This window comes from Hetaerina americana, unplaced genomic scaffold (assembly GCF_022747635.1).
Source record: "Hetaerina americana unplaced genomic scaffold, ioHetAmer1.1.p SCAF_7, whole genome shotgun sequence".
Classification (NCBI taxonomy): domain Eukaryota; kingdom Metazoa; phylum Arthropoda; class Insecta; order Odonata; family Calopterygidae; genus Hetaerina; species Hetaerina americana.
The window spans coordinates 31,372,138-31,397,286 of record NW_027287316.1 but is presented as its reverse complement, the minus strand read 5'-3'; the positions used below and the strand labels follow the sequence as shown (position 1 = coordinate 31,397,286).

General features: G+C 36.1%; 1 protein-coding gene across 1 annotated transcript; it reads right to left on the bottom strand.

The window, feature by feature from the left end:
• Positions 1-491: 491 nt before the first annotated feature.
• Positions 492-25,077, bottom strand: LOC139696331 (S1 RNA-binding domain-containing protein 1). The gene is made up of 15 exons (XM_071595050.1): positions 24,147-25,077; positions 23,857-24,077; positions 18,688-18,805; positions 17,693-17,937; positions 16,518-16,737; positions 13,627-13,807; positions 13,263-13,406; positions 10,463-10,613; positions 10,177-10,376; positions 9,882-10,071; positions 7,861-8,034; positions 7,336-7,467; positions 6,053-6,138; positions 4,532-4,702; positions 492-863 (listed from the first exon to the last, which is right to left on the bottom strand). Exons 1-15 carry the CDS (start codon positions 25,026-25,028, stop codon positions 670-672), a joined length of 3,309 nt encoding a protein of 1,102 aa, XP_071451151.1. The 5' UTR covers positions 25,029-25,077; the 3' UTR covers positions 492-669.
• Positions 25,078-25,149: the final 72 nt, after the last annotated feature.

Here is a 25,149-nt window from a genome sequence, read left to right as displayed (position 1 = left end):
TTTTACGGCTGTATGAGTTTTAGTTTAATTTGTTATTTTACGAGGATGTTTTGTTTAAGTTTCATATACACATAATTGGTACCAAAATAAACCTAGATTCTGTATTTTGGTTCATATCTGTCTCCACAATATTTCTCTCTCGGGTGTAGATAAATTATTGACGACTAAGAGGTCAGTTTAAGAGGATTTTAAAACTTAAATAGAACTGTATAGAAAGTTCCACCACAAATTATGAACATTATTATTTACAGAATGACGATTATCATCTTTTAAATGATACTAAAACTCATTTTATAACAAAATGAAATCATGATGGACAACTCCTATTCCATCCATTGGTTTCTCATCTCACTGGAAACAAAGCATATAGATACACAAACAATCTTTAGGGAAACCATTCAGACTGCATGATGCAAGAAACAATAATTTATTAAAAATACATCAATATGATTTTTTTAGTATAACAATGGAAAGTGGAATGGTATCTTCACAGAATCTTCCTCTTAAGACTAATGCTCTTAGTCTGCTAAAATCTTTACTCTCAGTCCTCCATTCCTCACAACAGACAGGCATAAAAGTGTTAACATTGTAAATATTCACCTTGTTTTTACATATGCATATATTCAATAAACCATGTAGTACACACACATACTTAACATTTGAATTAATTCAGTGATTCGGTATTACAAGATCAAGAGTAATACGTTTTCGCTGAATTTCAACTTGAACAATCTGAACCTCAATTTTATCACCCAATTGGGGAAGAGACATTCCATTCTTTAGTCGTGCACTTGGCAGCAGCCCATCTCTCCCCACGCCAATGTCAACAAATGCTCCAAAATGTGTTGTGTTGCGAACAATGCCTACAAAATAAAAAGGGGAAGTCATTCACCTTTATATCCACTGAATAAAACAAAGTTAATTGGCAGCAGATGAGAGTTGCAGACATAAAAACTAATTACAGCACAAGGATGGGGTATTTTACTGAATGTCAACAATTTCCACAAATAGTTATCTGATGGTCAGCACATAAGTTTGAACTACAATTGTACTGCTAACACTGCACATGTAATTTTGATTATGCTCTTTGGTGAACAGTCTTATTTGTCACCATTCAAATGGAAAGAATTACCATACTTGGCTGCGTAGGTTTTCGTGGCCGTGGTTTGAAGGATTCTGCATTCTCGGGTTTCACTGCGTTGTTGTTTAATGCTGACAACAGTTTCGCCAAATTTGCATTCGGCGTCTTCAGGTTGAAGATGAGGGACTCGGATTTTGGCCACCCTTATATAGCATTAAACAACAATGCGGTGAAACCCGAGAATGCAGAATCCTTTAATTACCATACTTGCCAGTATATAGAAAGCGCTGCAATGTGAGACTTTTTATGCATATTTTTAAGAAAAAAAGTCTACGTTTGTCATGAATTACCATAATGCTTTATTGTACATACTAATTTAATAGTTACTCATGTCTACATTGCCAATCTCAAAACCCAGAAAACACTATGACGTTGATTTTCTAAAATCAGTTACGTCTTTATAAGTAGCAATAGCTTGCTGAAGTCATTTTTGTAAAAACAAAATCATGATCTTCCGTGGTCTACAATACAAGTTTATAATTCTACTTCTAGTTCCGGTCATTTTGCAATTCCATGTCATAGGTTGTGTTTACTACAAATAGCTTTTTGTAGTTCCTCATCCTGTTTTCACCAAGATCTAATATCTATTCAATTGGTATTGATCTTAAATTGCTCTCTGCTGCTGTTTCCATGTTCTTTGGCACACAATCACTCATAGCTTGAATGTAATATCATAGCAGTGGATGGAATGTGTTTTTTTTTAGCAATACTCTGCCTTGAAATGTCAACATAAAAATGGCTTTTATGGTTTGTAAAAAATTTTTAATTTAAAAATGCATTCCAATATTTGAAAACAAATTAACAAAGGCCTGTTCTTCATGTTTTCAGTGATGTACGAATGAGGCGATTGCAAATATCCACTATTGTGCGTGTACAATAGGCTTATGGCTATCTGACCCATTATGGCAACTTCCTCAGCCATACCCTCCCATTTTGAATAATAAACTCGCCTATAAGAGTCGGATATGGCCGACAGTGCTTTACTAAAATCCATACAGAAATGAAAAATGCGGACTCACTGCCACCATAAACCCCAAGGCAGCTTAGCTTTAAGTTGGGAGATGCACAATTTACAACCAAGTGGAATACGCAATTTAATCAGCTTTCACCTAATTGAATTACACACACATACATGCACGCATTGAAAAAATCGTAGCTGAACAAATAGAAAAAGTTATAATGAAGAGATTAATTTGAAACCACTCTTTTGCATTTGACAAAATTCAGTAGAATACTTAAAAGTATTAATATAAACCAGAAGTTTTAGACTAAAATTTCAGCTATTAACATTGAATGCCGGATAATAAGATGTAACCCTTTTTTTTAGCCATATTTTGAAGGAAATAAGTGCATTCCATATATCCTGGTAAATACGGTAATGAACAAACACAAATCTTTGAATAGTTGAAAATACAGTTAATTGAGTGGCTCCATGAAAACATTCGTGGTAGTAGTAGTAGTATTTAGGGGAGGCGACCGACTGCTGAGGTCATTTGCGCCATACGGGATGAACAGGAAAGGATGAAGGGTGGAGAGAAACCCGGCGTCGGTATTAGCCTACTCTTTACGAAAGGCGCCAAGGGGTCCGCAGCTTAACGTCCCATCCGACGGACGGCGTACTCACTCCTAGTGCCCTCCACCAAACCACCTCAAGTAGGGATCGAGATACCTCTGGAAAATATTGAACACCGCCGGGATTGGAACCTGAGCCCTCTGGGTAAGAAGCCAGTACAATAGACACCACACCAATCCTGATCCCCCATTCATAAAGGGGTATTATGTGAATGTAGTACAGAAAAGTAAATGAGAGGTTTTACATTTTATTTATAATTATGCTAATTTATGGATATTTACAATAAATAATCATTCAATTTGACTGGGATTTAAAGTGGCAAAGAGGCATTTTCATTCGTCCTGTGGTGGCTGATTCATAGAAAATAGACCCCTGCAGTCACAAAATCATCTCATAGGTTTTCCTGGGAGTCATAGATCCTGCCTCAAGGAGAATATTTGAAAACTCTGTGAACCAGATATTCCACTCTATAACACAGTGAGGAAACCATGTTTGATAAACCACATTATTGAGGCTAAATTGATATTGTCACTGAGGCCCAACTACTTTATTCAAATCCAAAAATCATATCACTAGATGATAGATAAGGCAATTCATTTTTCATGATAAATTTACCCGCAATACTGTATCAGATTATGTGCATTGGCACACATGTTTCCAAAGGTGTTCTTTAAGGAATTTTCCTTGAATTATAATCCAATATTAATTAGATAGCAGCAAGATCTCAGAATATATCAGAAGTTCTTATTTAGTATTTACTAGGAAACACATCAGAAGTTCTTATTTAGGATTTACTAGGAAAAACCACAGAATATTTTTTTTTTATTTGAAGAAGTACGATAAAAGTCCTTTGAATATCTAAAATGATAGTTAAAACTTCATAAAGGTAGAGGAAACTTGAATACGATGAAAATTTAAAGTCTAACCCTATGACTTACTGATACTTTAATATTTATATAAAAAAAACCATAAACACAGTAATCAAGCCAAAGGTTGGTTTTATAGGTGATGGTAGAGTTCACCCAGTACTAAACCCGACGGCATATGAAATTCACCCATCAGGGTAGGGGACCCAGTTCCTTTCCCTGTGCCGGTTATGGTTTCCCAGGAAAATCTGGTACCCGAAAAATCACATAGCTTGGGTGGAGCTGAAGGGGCCCAGAGAGGCTTCCCCGGGAATCAAACCTGGGCCCTCCGGTCAGTAGTCCAATGCTCTACCCCTGGACTACCACGACCCACAGTATTTATATATGGTAATAATTTAACTGGAGGCTATGCATAAGTTATCAGCGGAAGAGTAAAATGTTAATTTTATTCATGCGATGAATTTCGACAAATTACAGCCATCATGACTTTTTTAAGGACATTACAGCTGACTTTCAATGTTACTGGATCTTTTAAATGCTCACATTGAATTTGGAAATAACAATGTTTATATGAAATAAGACGACGTAATAGTTTGGAGTTTTAAAATGCCCTTAATTTCTGCTCATAGAGTTATGAGTATAACATCACCAACAAAACAAAAGTATGACAAAATAAACAATCTCAGTATTGATACCCCGATCAAGCAAACACTTACTGCATCATAAAGTATGCACGCCATTATGCGAATGAATGTGCAAAGAACATACAAGTACAATAAAAAATACTAGCCAACAAATGGATAATGAGTGAAATATGAAATACGTTCCCACAGAATTAAATGAAACCCACCAATATTTAGGTTTCTTAAAAGAGAGTTAAAAAAGCCTGATTATTTAAATTGAGTCGTTATACTTTTCTCTCCAACCAGTTAAAACGTTTTGCCAACAAACCTGAGAGCACATCTCCCGGACTCAAGTCTTCCAAAGAAGTCACCCCTCTTCGGAAAAGAGGCTTCTTAAACTCTGAGCGTAGGTCATGGTCTGGAGGTTGAGTCAATCCTTCTGTCACTAATTTGGCAAGCTCATCACTAATTTTCATTTCCATTGATAAGGACTTCAAGCCTGAAAGAGAAAATATGGCTTTATTGTAATGAGAGAAGAAATTATTCAAAGATGTGACCTTCACCATACTCAACGCTGTTGATTTTAAGTTTGAAAGAAAAATGCTCCACAAAATTCAGAATGTATTATCTAGTACCAAAACTGAAAGGATTTTGCACTGATAGCCTTCAATATATGGAAAAATAGTTTTGTATCTGAAAGCTCAAAAAATTTTCTCATGAATCAATTATTTTTCTGTTCACTGGTTGTTGACTATTTGCTATACTATTTTAATCTATTAACTGCATTGTGGGTATAAACGGGATTGCCAGGAATTGAGTCAGCAAAATAAATGCAGCACATTAATATCAGCTGGAAAGAAGGGAAAGGTGAAGTCGAAAGAAAATGGAGAGCTCAGTCAGTCCTGGGCTTTTTGAACGTGGAAATTGCCATGGAATTAACCCTTGGTTGGAGGCAATTGTTTTAAAATCTTTCCTTGGCAAAGCAATAAGCTACCAATTTGAATAGGATAAAAACTTATTTTTTCAATAAAATAATTACCAGGTATGCCATATTTCAGTTTAATTCTCCAAGGAAAAATATGAAAGAAGTGATGCAGAGTTGAATTAGCATGGTGGTAAGGTACGATACCAGCTTCCTACACCAAGGGGCCAGGTTCAAACCGCAGTGGTGGTGGATATTATTCAGCGGTGTTTCAATCCCAACTATCATGACATGACCTTATGAATGACATGAATGCCATGTGACTAATCCCTATCACACAGGATACATGAAACAATGGGCATAGAGAGGCTTTTTTGAAGTTTTCCAGGACATTTCTCTGAACATGTTTTATTTGCTGCTTTTAAGGTAGCCGGCTTATTTTGGGTAAACTGGGAGGAGAACCCTGGTAAACTGGGTGGTTAGTTCAATCTACCATACAGTAATAATTGGGTGATAATTGGCATATCTTCAGTCTGTGTCCATCCAAAACATACCTTAAATGATAGAATGCCAATAATGTTCATTGCAGAGTGCAAAAGAAATCATTATTTATTAGCACTCATTGTACCCAGGATGTACATATTTTTTTATATTTTCTGTATTGAACTATACAAAGAAAGCTGTTGGATTTATCAAAAACAAACTATAAGCATTACATGGTTGCCAGAAAAACCGGAATTGGAACTGATCAAGGCATAAAATTTACATGTGAGACTAGTCCAAAGAGTCGGACTTTGAATTTAGTTAAAACTCATAAGATAGCAGCTGCCTTGGATTTTCCAAGTAGATCATGTAAGAGAAATATATCTCAGGAATTCGACAGAACTAAACGTCTAAAGAAAGGGAAGAAATGGGATTATGGCTCACCAATATTAGCCACTGCCCTTCTCATCTGCTCAATGAATCTTGGTGAACCAATATCAGTCAGATATGCACCACATCTCCGGACAATTCTGAAATGAGAAGTTGTCAATCAATGATAATTACTCAAACATTTTTATTTTACAGATACCACTTTTTTAAACATGATGGAAAATAAACAAACAAAAAAATGAACCACATGAATTAATTTACATGTATTTAATTTTTGGGGATTGGGATAATCCATTGGGAAAAAAAGGAAAAAAAAATACATGCTTAGCATTTCATCAATCTTAGCACTCTAATTAAGTGGTTTGGACTTGAATACATTAGAATCAACAGATGTAAATTCTTTTCATTAATTTTATGTAGCATATCAAATTAAAATTGATTTCTCAATTCTAGTGTTACTGTGGTGTTACTCATTAATTACAATATGCACATATTCATATTTGTCAATGGTAATTTATAAGAAAGCAACCTTCATTTCATTTCAAACTCAATAGGAAAATTATAGAACTCCATGGAACTAGGTCCCAAGGTATTCCTTAAAAATGTTCCCCTTTGCTTATTTAGACATAAAAATGCAATAGTAATCAATCACTTAAACGTTACACTACAAAATCCATCATCAAATGGCGAACCGAACCGAGCCATCATTTTCAAAATTTTGAGATTTTGAGGTATTTGGAGTTTAGGAATTCCAAAAATATTAGACTGTTGAGCACTATTATCTTCCAAGGTAATCTGGGAAGGTAAATTTATATCTTCAAAAAACATTACATTAATCTGTTAGTAAATATTGAGTTTCAAAAAATGAAAGTATTTCTTCATATTTCAGATCATATCTTATACTGAAAACACCTAGGCCATCCAAAAGAGTCACTGTTAAACCTTTCATTATAAGGAAAAATTACAAGTAAACTCAAACAGAAAAGTGTATTCAGTGGAATAATGGACTGAGGAAATCAATGAGTAAGTTTGCCAGAAAATCTGGGGTTATTTGACTTAAAAGTAGAAGCAAAACATGTAGATTTGCACACAATTTAATTTGCAATGTAATCTTCATGTTTTTCCAAATTAACACAATATTGTTTACTATTTTATTCTGAATCGATTCCTGTTTGTAATAATGACATTCAACAGCTATGAGATATTTTAAATATGCGACAAAAAAATATTTCAGTAATCAAAATAAAATGGAAGAATTCAATTATTTTCTTAAGCAAAAGAATCAACTTGTGATTAATGGTACGGAACTGATTGTTTGAGATTAAACATGCACATACCGTTCTGCTACAGAGTATGATTCTGGATGAATCCAGGTACTATCCAAAGGATTTAAATCACTGCTGATTTCTTTGGCTTTTGATTTCTTTCCTTTTGTTTCAACACTTGGTCCTTTGTTCTTGGAATTGTCACTGAAATAATCCACAACATTAAAGTCAATTGACCAAACAGTCTCTAATAAATTAAACTCTAAATAATGTATGTATAACAAAAAACACAAGGATTGAAAAATACTGGAAATAAATCAATTAAAAATGCTAATACAAGAACAACCCAAGGGTTATATTAATTTAAATGGGCAAGTAATGAAGAAATTTGCACATTTTGAAATATGCTATCAAGATAAAAGATTGGCAAATACACATAACTCCATAATATTGTGTCAAATACTTTAAATATGGTTCATTCAACAACCAGTAAAAGTACTTGAGACTCTGAATAAATTTACTGACTAGATTATGATTTGCAAGTGGAGTTTGAATTTAACATTTCTAAGTGACGATCATTCCATAAGCACATCTCACCTCCCTATAAAACATGTTTGCTGTAAAATTCTTACAAATCCAGCACACTGCTCAAAAGATTTGGCCCCAATTCCTTTCACATGCTTCAGCTGCTCCCTATTTCGAAATGGTCCATTTTCATTTTTCCAATCCAAAATGTTCTGAGCTCTTGTTGCATTCAAGCCAGCAATTTTCCTGAAACAAAAACATTTTCCCTGAGTAAACATGCATGAAATATTTCAATACATGGAATTTAAATTTTATCCTTTCACAAAATTTTGATTTATGATTTAAAATAATGTAAACTGATTTAAAATTCCACTTTTCTTGGTTTCCCAAATATCTTTTTACAATTCTTTATGATCTTGTTCTTATTATAGTACAATGACATCAGGCAATGCAGCTGCACTGAAGAAAAGATAAAAGTTTTGCGGAGATAAAAGTGAAAGTTTCTAATGAAACTATTCCAACTGGTGATACTAAAACACCATCGCTTCAGTAGGCTGATTTATTTGAATATTTAAAAGGATTCATTTAAATAAGCTTCTTAAAATCTGGTATTTCTAAATACCACTAAACCATATTCATTCATTACGGAAGAGCCATTGTACTGGCAAATGTTACTGACCAAGAATGACAATTGGCAATGATGAATATTAATTATTATAAAATGTATGTCCACTAAGGTTGAATTACAACCGGATTATGGCTTCCCTCCAGACAATTGAATAAATAATGAATGTCAGTCATTATTATACGAAACACTTTCAGGCTTCACTTGTGGAATTGTTTGATGTCCATATTAAATGAGTTTGTAATTTTCAACAGACTTCATTTTACAATACAATGCGTTTCACCAACTTAGGGCATCATCAGGTACAAGATGTTGAAAATATACCCTTAGGGTAGAGAAGAGAGGGGGGAGAAGTTGAAGGTGGGGGTAGGCTCAACCCGACCCAATAAAATAAATTCTGCGGGAAAATACAAACTCATTTAATATGGACGTCAATCATTATTTTCAGTTTCAACGAAAAAGGAATACTAATTAGAGAAGGCTCTTCCATTCAGAGAAATCATTCATTTTTACTCATTACCCTTATGGGGAAAAATTTAATTTTATTCTACATTGTTGGCTTAATGTGTAATATATATTTTGCACAAATCAATTGATTTGAATCGAGTATTACATCAGCAGCAGTTTTTTCAAGTTGAAACATATGCAGTTTGCTTATGCACCCTTCTGATGATACAAAAGAGTTTCCACAAAAGTATATCTTTACATTGGGGAGAAAAAAAAAAGTCACAAGAGAACAGGTCTGGACCACAGGAAGGATGAGCAACACACTTCTCATTGATTTTTCACAAAATCATCACCATTTTGTGGTGGGTTAAACAGAATTCACCACTCACAAACACATCACGTTCAATTTTTATGTTACCAACATGTGGGTGGCACCAAATGATAAATTCAATATTCCTGATAGTACTCTTTCACATTACATGATGATCTTCTCTCACATTGGCAATGCCAGCATTAATGATTACTTCCGTAAGAAAAATGTCTGGAGATCTGGGTCCACCTTCCTTTGAAATTGATTGTCTCCCCTCTTTAAACCTTATAAAGTATCTTCATACATGGGTATTAGGAAAAACAAGACTCTTCACAAGCCTTCCACAGCATTACAGAGGTCTCAGCTGACGACTGGTTCGGGAGAACACAAAATTACAATTCCAAATTGCATGCTATCTCTGTCATCACGGGGGGATTAAAATGCAACAGCTTGCAATTGCTACTGCAGATGATATACTCATGTCACATTAATGATGCCTATTCCATATTTACATTGAACATTATGCTAACAATGCAACATGCATTAAATTTTTGCACATAAATTATGTCAGTAATAAAAAATTAATAATCACTCATTATTGAAGAGTCCTCATACTTAGATATTAAGAAATTCATCAACCTTGAAATTTCTAAACAAATGTTGCAGAAGTATCAGTGATCTGCTTTTCCACTAATTCTTTACCAAACTGACCTGAGAATACAATGAGATGCGGCATTCAGATCAACACCCACAAAACTCACGCACTCCACAACCACTTCGTCAAGTGTTGAACGGAGTTTGGCATCTGATATGTCATGTTGGTACATGCCAACACCTAAGTGGCGAGCCTCTATCTTTACAAGTTCAGCCAATGGATCCTGCAACCTCCTCGCAATAGACACTGCAAATAAGCACAGTCATTTTGAATCACATACTGAGAATGTCATACAGAGGTAGAGATAAGACTTAGCTTGCCAAAAGATTAACTCAAATTTCTGAAACTAACCTGCACTTATCAAATTTGTGTCCATCTTCGGAAATTCCTTCTGTGCTTCAGGGCTACATGAATAAATGGATGCTCCCTGCTCGCTAACAATTGTGTACACAACATCGAACGGCCTAAACCATCCCAACTGAATCAAATTACTCAAATATTCTTCAGTCTCCCGACATGCTGTTCCATTTCCAAGGGCTATTGCCTCACACCTGAAACAATCATCAGACATTTTAACCTTAGCCTTTAGACAATTTTTTAATTGCCTTTTTTGTTAGAACATTGATTAATACACTACCTGTACGTATTTACTATCCATTTAAGGCGATTTGCTTCAGAATCCTCAAACAAACTGTGAAATCTGAAGCCAAATTTGGGATAAAGAACATCTGTGTGTAAAACCTCACCAGTCTGGGAGATGACACAGAGTTTACATCCATTTTTAAAGCCTAAAAGTAAAGAAATGTATTTCTATCAGTCAAACAAATTATTAAAATTTTATACAAATATGTACAGTAAAGAACAATTTTGTTACTTTAGGAACTGATGTCTAATTTCAGCATATCACAAAAACCTACATTTCACACATCAATAATTTGGCAAATGAGCAATTATATACAATGGAACCTCACACAAAGAGCATAACTCATTCCAGAATCTTTCTCACAAAGCAAAACACTCGTTAAGTGAAACAATATTTCCATATAAATGAGTATAAAATACCATTGTGTGTTCCATGCTGAAAAAAATAAATTAAGGAAAAGGTTTATTTAAAGAAAATTATATATACAATGCTTAGGATAGTGAATCATCTCCATTTTTTTATTGCACAATGAACCAACCTGGATTGTAAACTCAATTTATAGAAAACAAAAAAGTATCAAGATAATCAATCCAGTATTCATTATAAAATCCTATGTCTTTTGAACTAGAAAGCTGTCTAGAACCATTTTTTTATGCCGAAGATTCAAATTTTGTGAAAACACAACATTATCATTTAGCAGTAGTAGCTTTAGGCAAAGCGACCGACAGCTGAAGTCATTTGCACCATTAAGCATGGATGGGTAATGAGGAAGGGAGGAAAGAAACCCTGCGTTAGCATTGGCCTACTCTTAATGGAAGACACCAAAACATTTTCAACTTAACATCCCATCCCACAGACGGCATATTTACTTGAAGTGCTCTCCACAAAGCACCTCAAGTACTGATTGGGATTCCACTGAAAAAATCTGGCATCTTCAGGATTCAAACTCTAAGTACGAGGGTCATCCGGAAAGTAGTACCCGTTCGTGCCACATGAAGTGCTGACGACGCGAGTAGCCGCTGGACGAGGTCAGATAGCTTCAGTGGCTTGTCTGCCTTCTCTGAGCCAAGTTGCGTGACGCTAGCATTGCCTGTGTTGTTTCTGTGATTGTTTACAATGTTTAAAAAAATTGAGAACGCCGCCAGTTGTGAAGTGAGGGCAGTGATTAAATTCCTCAATGCAAGAAACGTTCGCCCATGTGATATTCATCGCCAATTAAAGGAGGTGTATGGAGACAATGTAATGGACGAGTCGTCTGTTCGGCGGTGGTGTCGCAACTTCAACATGGGGAGGGGGAACACACACGACGATGAGCGTTCGGGGAGACCGTCTGTCATTACAGACCAACTGGTGAGCTCAGTTGACGAATTCGTGAGGAATGATCGGCGCGTCACAATTGATGACATCTGTGAGCATTTTCCCAATGTTTCTCGAACAATTGTTCATGAAATTGTTAAACACCATCTGCATTATGCAAAAATTTGTGCAAGATGGGTCCCTCGCGTATCTCAATGAGCTGGCGGCGAAGGACTATGCAGCAGGAATACAGAAACTTGTCACACGTTATGACAAATGCCTTAATTTGCTTGGAGATTATGTTGAGAAGTAGTTTAAAGTATCCTCTTTCAAATAAAATTTTTTATGTTTGTTAATATTTACTTTTGTGTCTTTATTTCACGAACGGGTACTACTTTCCGGATGACCCTCGTACTTCTGTGTGGAAAGCCAGTACACTAGCCACTGCACCATCGTGATCCCCACATTATTACTAAATAAATTTGTTGTGCACATAGCCTCTGCCTTATTAGGGTGATGTTTCTCAATATATGATTCAGTAGTTTCCCATGCTTTCCCATGACCTCCACATCACATTTGGCCTGTTCTTCTGGACTTGAAACTTCTTGAAGGGCCATGGAGTTTCTGAACAGTAAAAACAAAGGGGTTTAATTTTCAGATCCTGCTTGCATTGGCATAAAATGTACATCAGCATGGAGACAAATGGAGAGGGTTACCTACCGCAACAGATTTTTAACTGATATGACATGGGTATTTTCTGGGAGTAGATGCTGAAGCAAACCTATAACTGTACATGTAACAGTAGAGGAGAATGCACTGCCTGGCCACAAGCCAATGAAAGGCCATCTCACGCTGTTATTTTGAACCAATGCAAGCAGCAATTTGGAAATTAAACCCCAGCTTGCTTACCATTCAGAAACTCCGCGAGCCTTAAAGAAGTATAAAGTCCCAAACAGCAGGCTAAAGTTCATGTGAAGGTCATGGGAAACATCATACCATGCATATGAAGCATCGCCCAAATAAGGTAAAGGCTATGAATGCCAGAAATTTATTCAATGTTAATGCCGAGTTGGTTTTTCACTAAATTTTTAAGCATTGTCATAAACATATGCCTCGAGACAGCTTCACGGTAAAATAGAATTACATACATATGATAAATGATAAACTATTTATTTTGATTCTTTTTTGCTTTTACACATCAAGTTTACATTCCCTTTTGCTTCATTTCACGACAGAAGAAGATGAACATGATTAACAATCCTAAACAATGTATTTATTATTTTCTTTGAATAAACCTTAAAAATGATACATTTTTTTGGCATGAAACACATTGTATTTTATGTTAATTTATATGCAAAAATTGTTTCACTACACAAATGTTTCACTTTACGAGAAAGATTGCCGAACAAATAATGCTCATTGTATGAGATGCCACTGTATTTGTCTCCCTAATCAACTACTTTTAACAATAGTCATACATAAATATTACATAACCTACCTGGATCCAAGCCCATCACTATTTTTCCTCGGAAAGGTGGCTGAAGGAGGAGATTTTTCAAGTTGGTTGCAAACACCTCCACTGAAGCAGTCTCCGCTACTTGAGTGAGCTCGGATCTGACTAGCCTCACAAGCAAAGGGTATACTGCAAAGATAAAAGTGGTGATTGCTATAAATAACTCACTAATTAACCAGGAACCATTTCATAAATAATAATATTTGAATTAATAAATTTCATTAATAAAAGCTCCAATCACTCTTTGAGCATTTAAACTTAGAGCAACCTAGTACATAAAAAATACATCATGCAAATTCCTTCTTAGTTATCTTGCCTTAGCACAACAGAATTTAATGGCAAAACGTACTTAATCTTTCATATGCATCCTCGAAACTTTCTTGGACAATCTGGTACCTCAATGGGTAGTTCAAGCCATGGTTAAGCCATCGCCTATGAACTAAACTAAGCAAGTCATTTTTGACATTTCCAGCAGTTTCAATTTTCACAGACAATATCTTGTTCTTCTCTCCACGGTTGATTGCCAAAACCTGAAATACAAAGAAGTGATTATTGAAAAAAAAAAGGTCTCCAATTACTTAAGCAAAAATACATTAATTTTGTAAAAATGCAATTAATTAAGTTTGAAACTCACAATTACATCAGAACATAAAAAAAAGTACATATACCATATGTATCCCCTAAATATTTATATTTGCAATGGTGCTCTCCCAAAAGAAAAAAAAATGTTCTCTAGAATATATCCAAGACCAATAAACAATGGGATACATCATTTTAATAAAAGGAGAACTATTCAATTACTATGAACACAATAAAATGCTGACAAAGGACGCCAGGCCTAATTAGGAACAATAGATCCACCTTCTACTCAAAAAACAAAGGTCCCTCAATAATGTTCCACTAGCTCCACAATCTGTGAAAGATCCTTCTGCCCAGAATTGTACAGCCAACCATACACTCTGCCCCTCAATGATCCCCCCCTCTATTTCAATGCCAGTCCCAACAATGTAAGGTACACCCCATTCTCCACCCTCTTCTTTCTCCTCAACAGCCCCATCACACCCTTCCCAATTCATATTGACAGATTCCAAAGAAACTGCGGGAGATGCCGCAACAGTGACTTTTTTAGAAAATTTCAGAGCTTGAGAGGATGCCTCGATAGCTTAACTGGCTGAAGCACTCGACCAGACATTGAGGGATCCGGTTTCGAATCCCAGTCAAGGCGAATGATTTTTACACTCTGAAATTGTTGCATTGAAATTCATATTGACAGGAATGGTAATTACACCTTTTTTGAAATGGTCCCCTTCAATTTAAATACTGACTAATCTAACTTCTTCTACAACCAAGAAACCACCACCACCCTCCAATCCTATGAATCAATGACCACATGCTTTTCTTCAAATGTGTCACCAAAAACCTTCCCATCCAAATTCACAGCTGCTATCACAGCAAAAGTTTGGATGATTTAACTGTCTCAATCCTGGAAACCATCCTGCCAGCAGACTCACACAAAAAGGTCAATACTCACAAACTCACATAAAGGGTGTGTATTGAAAACTAGTACTCTTTTCCCACTGTGCTTTTCAACTCAAAAGGCATTGTGCAAAACGAGTTGGTGCCTCCAGGACAGACATAGAATGGTATGTTTTATGTGAAAGCCCTCAAAAGACTGAGGAAAAGAGTACAATATGTCTGGAAGGAGATCTATGCCAACAGGAGGCTGCACCATGAATATGCACTGTTCCACATTGCTGGTAAGAACCTGGCCAAGCACAAGGTAGCAACGCTACCCCAACCACCGTAAGCACTCAATGTAGCTCCGAGATACTTCTTTTTGTTCCAAGGAATAAAAAGGAGCTTGAAAGACAACCATTTTGGAATGCTGGATAACATCAAAGAAGTCTCGAGGCACCTAAACAAGGTTCCTGTCGATGCCTTCCAGGAAGCATACCAAAATTGGCAGAGGCATCAGTGTGTCGATGCATAGAGGTTCTATTCTGAAGAATTTTAGTAATTTGTCCTCTGATCTGCAATAAATGTTTTCAATATTTATTCTACTTATTTTTGGGACAGACACTGTACATCTGGCTAAAGTGTTCCAATATCATGGGCTGAATTGCAGTCATCTACTATTCCATGGCTCAATGATTATTTTAAAACCCTTTCCTAAAGCCTTCACCCCCCTCCAGCCACCTTTAACTTATCAACAGCCACACAAGCAGGCACCCCAGTTTACAGTGTCTCTATTGACTGAAAACAGAGTCACCCATCGAAAGCTTCCTTTAAATTTGTTTGTTGTTTCTTTCTCATGTTTTCTTTCACCATTCTACATTGCCTATGCCGTCGATAGTGTGTGGGTGTGCATGTGTGTAAAGCATCAATAATACATCACGTTTTTGCACCAAGAACATAATGTTGGCATTTGTATCATAAGATTTTTGTTGAATGAGTGCATATATATGAGCCCACACGAGGATTTTCTGTAAATTATAAGAAAAAACCTTATTTCCCAACTTCTCCATACCAATGGAATGTACCCCTCAAGTTGATAAATTAAAATTATATGCAATGTGTTCATTAATAAGAGAACAACTTTCATCTTACTTTACTATTAATTTCAGCATAACATAGTCTTAAAATTAAAGTTCCTAACATGTATGGGGTGGGCATATCCCTCACTGGGCTGGCCAAAGCAAAGAAAAACAATGACTGATGAATTTCATAGGCAGTAAGTGTGTGTTTTGCTGTTTTGAATTCAAAAAGCATTTTCATTAAACTGAAAAAATGGTGAATGGACAAGTGAACTTTCAGGAACTGTTCGCCTTATCTAACTGAACTAATAGGTTGCAATCATAAGGATTCTTTTTATTCGCTAAGGCACTTCATCACACTATATCGTGACAAATTTCTTTAAGGTTCACCAACAGGAGGATATCTAAATAAGAGGTCATAAAGACAATACCTCAATTGTCATAGGTAAATTGAAGAACACTTCCTTTAAATTCTTCCTCTGTCAAAACACCCAACAACTGAGAATATCGTCCATGATGAAAACGAGTAAAATTTCCTGAAGTCTCTCAGACTATAAAAACAACTAACATGTATACCTTGACTTTAGAGTGCACATCAATTTGATTTACCATTAAATTAATGAGTTGAAAATTATAAATATCCAAAAGCGTGCTGTATGTTTTGGATAAAATATTTAAATCAAAACATGTATTTTTATAAACTTACTTGGTGAGGTCGGATGAATCGCACATTATTTTTAAAGTTGAAGTAGTTCTGATACTTGGTTTCATCCTCTTCTTTATCCTTCCCATGCTGTCCTCCAGCCGCTCCTTTCTTCTTCTTTCCTTCTTCTTCTGGTTTCTTTGCTTTAGGTGATTTCTTAGTACTAGCTTTGGAAGCTGTTTTTGACTTGGTACAACACAAATATATATATGCCGTACTTTTTCTGAAACATGAGAAAGAATAAACTCAAATTCACATATTTATTTCTATACAATTTTCCTCTGGCAGTGGACAGTGTCTATACCATTCCCGATGCAACCAAAAATTCAAAGATATTACGCTGATTGTGCACATAAAGAGGAGGAGTTTGTCTGCAGTTATCAATTTACAAATTTGCAAAATCCATCAGAAGTGAATTATAGGACGTTCCTTAATGGTTTAGGAAAACCTTCATTTGTAAAAACCTTTCACCTTTTACTATTTCATGTGGTGTGCCTTAATAACTTGCTGAATAAATGACTCGTTTGAGATGGGCTGATTAAAAAAATTATAATTGCCAGTCTCACTGGTAATCAGCCGCAGAGGTCACAGGTTTCATTTCTATTTAGGAGAGTTTTCCTCGACTAAGGATTTAGGCTTTCATGATTTTTCTTAGCATTACTACATGTTTTAGGAGGAAATTGAGGGTAGGCACACTAGCAAAAATGTGAAGAAAAGACTTGCAAAGACTTTAAAATGGTGCATTATACTCTATGCATGTGATACCTGATCTTTGAGGAAAGAGGATAGATTTGGAGGCTATTGAGATGAGGGTAAGGCAAAGATGGGAGAAAATAATTGGACAGAGAGGAGGACGAAAGGTGAAATTCAAACCAAGATGAAAAAAGAGAGAAAGTTGCTGAGGGAAAGTCCCTCACATTAATTGCACCAATTAAAAGTTATTAGCACAAATTACCGGATCTTAACTGACAGGCTAAAGTAAATATGGCTTTTCCCTAACTTTAGGAGGTAATTCATAAATGTTATTCAGCCAGCCATTGATGCCAATTAAGAATGGCCAGTAGAAACCACTATCAATGAGATCCAATGTCTTTCTGGCAGAATATATATTATAGTTCCAAATATGCATGAAGCCAAACACTCCTAATTTACAGTGCATTCCAAAAATTTCCACTTACAATTTACGAATGAGATCCTGAACTTCTCGATCTTTACTGATTATGTCTGCTATTATGTGCTGTAATCCTGTGGCAACCTCTTTACAGTTGGCCAAACCTTTGGTTTTTTGATGGCAAACAAATTGCTCAAGGCGTATTGGATCCATTGAATTCCCACAGAGTAGGGTCACGGCAGGTGTCTCTAAACCTAATTCCCTTGCTCTGTCTGCAAGAGTACCTTTTGCTGCAGTCTTAAATGAGGATTTCTGAAACAATGAACAGATGATTGAAGGAAGGGCTTAGCATTTTCCCAGAATATGATGTAAATGAATTCTTCTTAGGTCTTCAATCAGGTCACTGCCAACATATCAAAGGGTACCTCTGCTATTTTTATTAGGGCGTTGTGCCTCCATTATAATGTTGAATACTTCATACTCTAAGGACAATCGTAGAGTTAGCCTTCAAAATGCCAGCAGAAAAAATAATGACCTGATGGCAAACCTGAGAATATTTCATATAGATGACCTTTTATTATTGTAATAATACAACTGTTTAGTGACAGGGTCATAAAATCCCTAACCATACCCTAAGGTATAGTTAGCACACCTATTCTGGTGATAGAAATATTTTAGAACTTGAATGCTAAGAGAAGCAATGTGGACAACCCATTAATTGTAACCACAACTTCAAGAGTAAATAAAACAAAGCAGTGACATATGTATGGTATTTAGAGCGTAAGATAATCATTAAAAATTATGAACATAACATATCTTCATTAGAAATTACAATGCTAAACAATTCATACCAAAAAATTGAATTAAAAATTTTTTTTTCCATAAAACTAATGCATGGGAATAGAAATGTATCTATTAATGAACACTCACAATCCATCACTCAACATTCTTAATTCATAAGAGTACAAATCTAGGTCTTCATGATAATCTAGGAAATTAAATTTTGATCATGCTTCAATTATAGCTCTCCTAGGTGAATGAATATACATAAAATCCACTTACTATGTGCTCCAATTCACTCATGCTCCTCGCAGAAAGTATTTCATTCTCTATCATATCTGTTAACTTTCCCAACTTCTTCACAGTGTTTACTAAAGCCTCTGCTTTTGTCTTAACGAGCCTGCAACAAGAAAAGATATGGTTTTCAGTCTAAATATAAATGTCATAATTCCATTAAGTCTGCCAACTATGCCATGAAAACTGTCATGTCTACCAAAACAATAATTAAGGGTAATCTGGGTTCATTCTTTTCATTGATGATGGAAAAAAAAGCATCAGCCCCCTTATGTTCATCAACTACTATTCATTATGATCCTCATCTATTCCTTTAGCATAGTGGCATGTGAATTGCATAGATCTGACACTTGTATTGTTAACAGACATCCTGAGTTATTTAGTGCTCCACCACTAACCCAAGTCCCATTGATGTGTGAAACAGACAAGCAAATGATGCATTGCATTTTGCCACTTATTGGGCATGGTAAAATACACCCCATTAAATAATCCTCAACTAGGAGCTATTAATTAAACATGAAACTTTTTAAGAAGGGGTTTCTTAGAAACCTAATAGTTTAGGGAAGGGAGCCTTATTTTAAATGAATTAGTATTTAATTTCAACAATAGTTTTGCCATAATATATTCAAACTAAAAATAATTAATAATATATAGATTGGTGTAATAGAAAATGAAAGATAAAGTGCAAAGGCAATCCAAATTAAACTTTAACATAATGGAGTCTTCCTTTTTTCTTCCAGTACAGCATCAGAATAAAGAGTTGCTGCGTTTACAAAAAAATGTTTAGAACTCCTTAACTTTTTCTTATATCTTCTTCCTATTTATCTTCTTCTTAGAGTCCTCTCTATTCCCTACCATGCTTAGAAAATTCATCCTTGGTTTTCCTTTTAGTCCATTTTATTTTATCCATTTTTTTCCACAAGAACATCTCCAAGACCTTCATTTAAAATTATCCTCCTGCCTCAGTGACCATGTTTCTGAGACATACAAAACTATGCTCAATATTTAAGTTTTCTCAAGTATTTCTTTGTACAGCTTTACATGAGGTGTTCAACATCAACTTCTGCAAATTCCAAAGAAACTGCGGGAGATGCCGCAACAGTAACTTTTAACGGAGTCATCCACTAATGTGCATTTCAATGCAACAATTTCAGAGTGTAAAAATCATTCGCCTTGACTGGGATTCGAACCCAGATCCCTCAATATCCGGTCGAGTGCTTTAGCCACTTAAGCTACCGAGGCGTCCTCTTAAACTCTGAAATTTGAACTCTGAAACTCTTTAACCTCGTGGACTGTGGCGCGTCGCGCACGACTACGAATGCCTGTGACATTGTATGTACGGTATTTCGTCACAACATCTTGTTCCTTTAAAAGCCCAAAAATTTCAGAGCTTAAGAGGATGCCTCGGTAGCTTAAGTGGCTAAAGCACTCGACCGGATATTGAGGGATCTGGGTTCGAATCCCAGTCAAGGCGAATGATTTTTACACTCTGAAATTGTTGCATCAACTTCTGCCTCTATGCAAATGTTTCTTTACCTAAATCGATCATTTTAATGCCCCCACCACTTGGTTCACACTCATCCAAAACACTTTCTTAAAAGGTGAACTATTTTAGTTCATATCTCCCAACTTCAATGTTTACCTTGGCCTTCTTTTTTCTTAAGAATCTCATTACCTTCATTTTCTTAGGTCTAATTCTCAACCCATACCTCTTCTGTTACAAGTTGCAGATTCTGCAACATGCTACGTAAAGATTGTGAATCTTTGGCTTACTATCTAATTAAAGCTTGATCATCTGCAAATGCAACTGATTTGATGAGTCTCCACCTAATTTCACTCCAGCCTCCAGCTCTTCCTAAACTTCCCTTACAATTTCCTTTACATACATATATCTTGAATAGATGTCTTACTAGCCTGCCAATCCATACCCATTCCAACTCTCCATTTGCTCCTGTGTAGTCTGAACCATTTAAAAGTTCTGGATGAGCCATCCATCCTTTCAATGTATCTTCTGCAAAATTTTCATTATTTGTGCTCAGCTCACTCTCACCAAATGTCTTCTCAAAATATGTGTAGTGCAGAAGTACACCCTGGTGTACTCTATGTTCCTTTCCACTGGTTATTTCATTATTCCATTGTATAATGCATATCCAACTACTTTCTAAATCAAAACTATTCTTTACCAAAGTACTTATTTGTTCATTCCTCATCCTTTTGTTGATTATCCTAAGTACTACAGTTGATAAAACTAAAATCAAGCTCATATATACTGCTAATATTCCCCTTTTTGGGATGGTATTACCACTTAACAAAGCCTTCCAACCAAATTTTTCCATCATACACACTATGAAAATGAGCTCACAAAAGCTCTCCCTTTCTTCTTATCCAAATTTTTTTTAATACAGTACCCTGCTAGCCACTGCTAGGGTGTGTGGTAGGGGATGACTACACTCTACTACTTTTGATCCAAAATACTGAATAGTTCTGGGATGTTATCTATTCCCATAGAATCCTTTGATTTTATTTCTTTGAATACCTTTTCTATCTCCCAGTCAACGTTTCGTAGTACCAAAAATATCCTTACTGACATCATATTCCCTTTCTACATCCTAACTACCAAACCTGTAAACAGATTTACCTTTTTTTAAAATCCTGACAATTCCTTCACTTTTCTGAATAGCATGCCCATTTCCCTGTCATCGTAAACTCTCCATATCCTTGTACTTATTGCCTTTTCGATCATGTCTCCTCTGATCTCTTAATTTTTTGCTTCAGTTTATTGTTTAGCTCTTTGCAATTACTACTTCTCCCAAACATTGTGTTTATGTTCTTTCATTCCCTTCAATCACCCATCTTCCTAATCATCGTTTCTGTAATCCATGGCTTCCTGACGCTATTCCCATTTTCCATCCCTACTTCTTTGTTTACAACTTTCTTTATTCCTTGTTTGAGATATTTTCCTCTTTCTTCTACAGTATCCATTCCCTTATCCTCATTCAGAATTTAATCAACTGCCTCCTGATGATACTTCCTTTCCTTCCCAGTTTGGTCTCCTAAATTGTATTTTCTTATACTCTGCCTCCTTCATTAATCTCGTAAAATTTAGAATTAACAAAAAACCGGGATCAGGCTATTCAAAAACATGCACCTAACCATTATATAACTGATATCTCCTAGCATTTTCCATATTGATCTACGTCTACTGTGATGTTTAAGCCAGTTGTGAACTATTTCTCCAGCAAAACTCTATTATTCCAGCCATGTCATTCCTTTCTTCTAAACCACACTATCTTACTGTGCTCCCTTCCCTCCCTTAGCCCTCCACCAAATTCCAATCCTCACCATTACTAAGTGTTTTCTTCCAAGCACATTCTCCTCTCTATCATTTCATCCCACTGATCATGTACACTACCTATTTTTCTTTCCCTATGACTGCTTGTTGGCATGTGAACCTCATGGCATGCACATTACCTCTAGAATTTCTGGACTTGCTCGAATTTCTGCAACTAATATTATGTAAGTCACCTGTTGCATGCATGCAACCCTTCTCCTAAGTTTCCCATTCTATAATATAGCTATCCCAGTTGATTCACTGCCCATCCTCTAGATATTGCTCTCTAATGATACTCCAATGATACTTACTATGTGACTATCTCACGTTGTACCTGTATTATATCTCTGTGTGTCCTCTCTCTCCATCTCCCACTTGATATTTTTCAACTTCCCTGTCCACAGCATTCTCATAACATTCCCAGTTCACATTTCCATGGTGATGTTCCACTTGTTTCTTCCTTTCTGTTGACACCTACTCAGCTGTGCAAGAATTTTGCATTATGATGACCACAGAGGCCTATCCTCATCTGCTGCTGGGAACAACACTCGTCGCTGTAATTACCAGGATTCATTTCCATACTTATTTCCTTCATATTTTCCTGGGATAAATAACATAGGTGATGCAGTTTCTTGTTGCCTTCCTCAATTGTGTTATAAATATAACACCATCACTGAGGAACTAATTGACTACCTTTTGCCAGATGCCTGCCCTTTAACCAATCCAGTATAGGTGACCCAACCAGGAGGAATTATTATTGCTTCCTTTAGTCCACCTCTATGGGTCATAAGAACATGTAAGCCTCGGCACGAAGCCCTTCCACTCCAAGGTTGTAGTCTCTGGGGAGTGAATTAGCCTTAATGGTACGTGAAATTCACACATCAGGGCAGAGAGGCTGGGGGGGGGGGGGGGCAGTTCCTTTCTCTGTCTCTCAGGAAAAACAACTATCCAGAAATCATAGAACTTTGCCATAGGTTGGGGCTTCAGCAGCACTACACAGACTGGATTCTAGTACCATTTGATCGGCAGCTGAATCCATTGGGCTACAACTGCACCTCTCTTTGAGTAAATACACCATTAATTAAAAATGCATTATTTAGCCAAAATAAATCTTTTTTAGGAAAACATGTGAATTTCAGCCTTCAGATTTTCATTAAGTATGAATACAATATGATCTGATCAGCTGAGTGATTCATAAGGAATAAAAAGAGACGTTTCAGGCGTGATATGGTGGAATATCATGATTAATTAAAAATAGCAATTTTCCACAAAAATAAAGTTTAATGCTACCGGTTTCAATGTTACTACATCATCATCAGGTGACAGTTAAAGCTCAGAGTCCGGTATATATATGATTAAAGGCAAGTAAGGGGAGGGTGGAGGAAAAGAGGGGAAGAGGGGGGAAGGTGGAAGGCAGCATGGGTGACTAAGTGAGTGGGGGCGGGGAACTTACTTGCCTTTAATCATATATATACTGGACTCTGAGGTTTAACTGTCACCTGATGATGATGTAGTAACATTGAAACCGATCGCATTAAACTTTATTTTTGTGGAAAATTGCTATTTTTAACTATTCATAAGGAAGTTGCCACCTTTAGGCTGGAGTACGCAGTGAACACAGTTTGATCAATAGATTCAAGAGACGAGAATAACTTATAAATTTAATAACCTATAAACTAAACCGCTTAAATAACCTATAAACCCATACAAAAATTTTTGTATAGTACCAAATGTTGCCCTTAATTATCAATTGCAATGGCAGACAGACGAAACAGTTAGTTCTTATTTTGCAATTATTCTGCAGTTTTCAAGAACAATTAACTTACTTCAAGGTCTCATAGGCTTCCTTCACTTTCCTCAGGTCTTCTGGAGACATGTTCCCCGTCATTTCCTTTCTATATCTTGCGATGAAGGGTATGGTATTATCTTCGTCTAACAAGCGGGTAATATTTTTGGCAATCCAGTATTCTAGGGCCAAGTCTTCTGCCAAAACTCGAGCTTCTTCCCAAAAGGGTTCGTTTGTTTTTCTTCCCACTCCAGCTTGTACCTAAATTGTTAGAGCAGAAATAGACAGCAATCCAAATAGAATCACAGACCAAGAATAAAACAAACGCACCTTCAAATTATTTTTCTCTTCTCGCTTGAGTTGGTGGTTTTTTCTCTCCACTTCTGCTTTCCATTTTGCACCAGTCTCTGGCTGGATGTCCCCTGAAGTTCCTGCGACATCATCATACCTTATTTTGTACTCAGAAGTAGATGGGTAGGATGATGCATCGTCATTCTCTTTTGTAAAAGTATCACTTTCTACCTTTATTTTCGAATGCTTAGCTGTTACAGTTCCCAAAGCTGTTTGCCTATTGTCATTCTCACTCTTAATTTTACCACACACTTCATTTTCATACGTTGACCTGGATTCTTCTTTAACCTGAGTATCTGAAGGAGCGTTAAACTCATTCCCCACACTTTCTGTTTTAATTTTTTTTGAACACCCATCAACTTCATCGGAATCTTCTCCAAATAGAAAATTCTCTTTTTCCTTTTTTACATTCGATAACTCACTTTTATCATCTGGGCAATCCCATCTCGTTCTCTTCACTCGCACATTTTTAACTTTTGATGTTTCACAACTTTTCCTTTTCCTGGGAAGTTTTGATGCGACCGGAGATGATGAACAAGTGGCAGTTTGTTTCGTTTTGACCTTTTTGACGTTTTTTGGCGCAGCTGCCGCCTTCCTCTTCCCAGGCTTAGGCTTAACAATAACTTCAGGTTCATAATCAGAATCTTCGCCTTCAGCACTTGTCTCACTATCCTCACTAATTATCTGAAGTTTAACGCGCTTGCTTCGCAGAACTCTCCCTGATCTACTTTTCGGCTGATCTTCGTTAGCACCACTGATTTCGGAGTTTTGATTTGTTTGGAAAGTTTCAGTGGTTTCTTTCTTTATCTCTGGTTCACTTTCATCCTCTCCAGAGGATGACAAAGAGTAAATTTTCGGCATACCTCTATCTTGCTTAATAAAACCACCACTGATTTTGTTAATTTCAACGTATCCGTAATGATTCAATTTTTCAAAACATTGGAATATCGTAATTATTTTGTTTTACCGCTAAGTTTTTCCT

Coding starts and splice junctions, on each gene's coding strand:
- LOC139696331 (XM_071595050.1), bottom strand. CDS start 25,028: ATGCCGAAAATTTACTCTTTGTCATCCTCTGGAGAGGATGAAAGTGAA. Junction 13,407..13,626: donor GGATGCATATGAAAGATTAA/GTACGTTTTGCC, acceptor TTATCTTTGCAG/TATACCCTTTGCTTGTGAGG. Junction 10,614..13,262: donor AGTGATGGGCTTGGATCCAG/GTAGGTTATGTA, acceptor CTTTACTTTTAG/GCTTTAAAAATGGATGTAAA.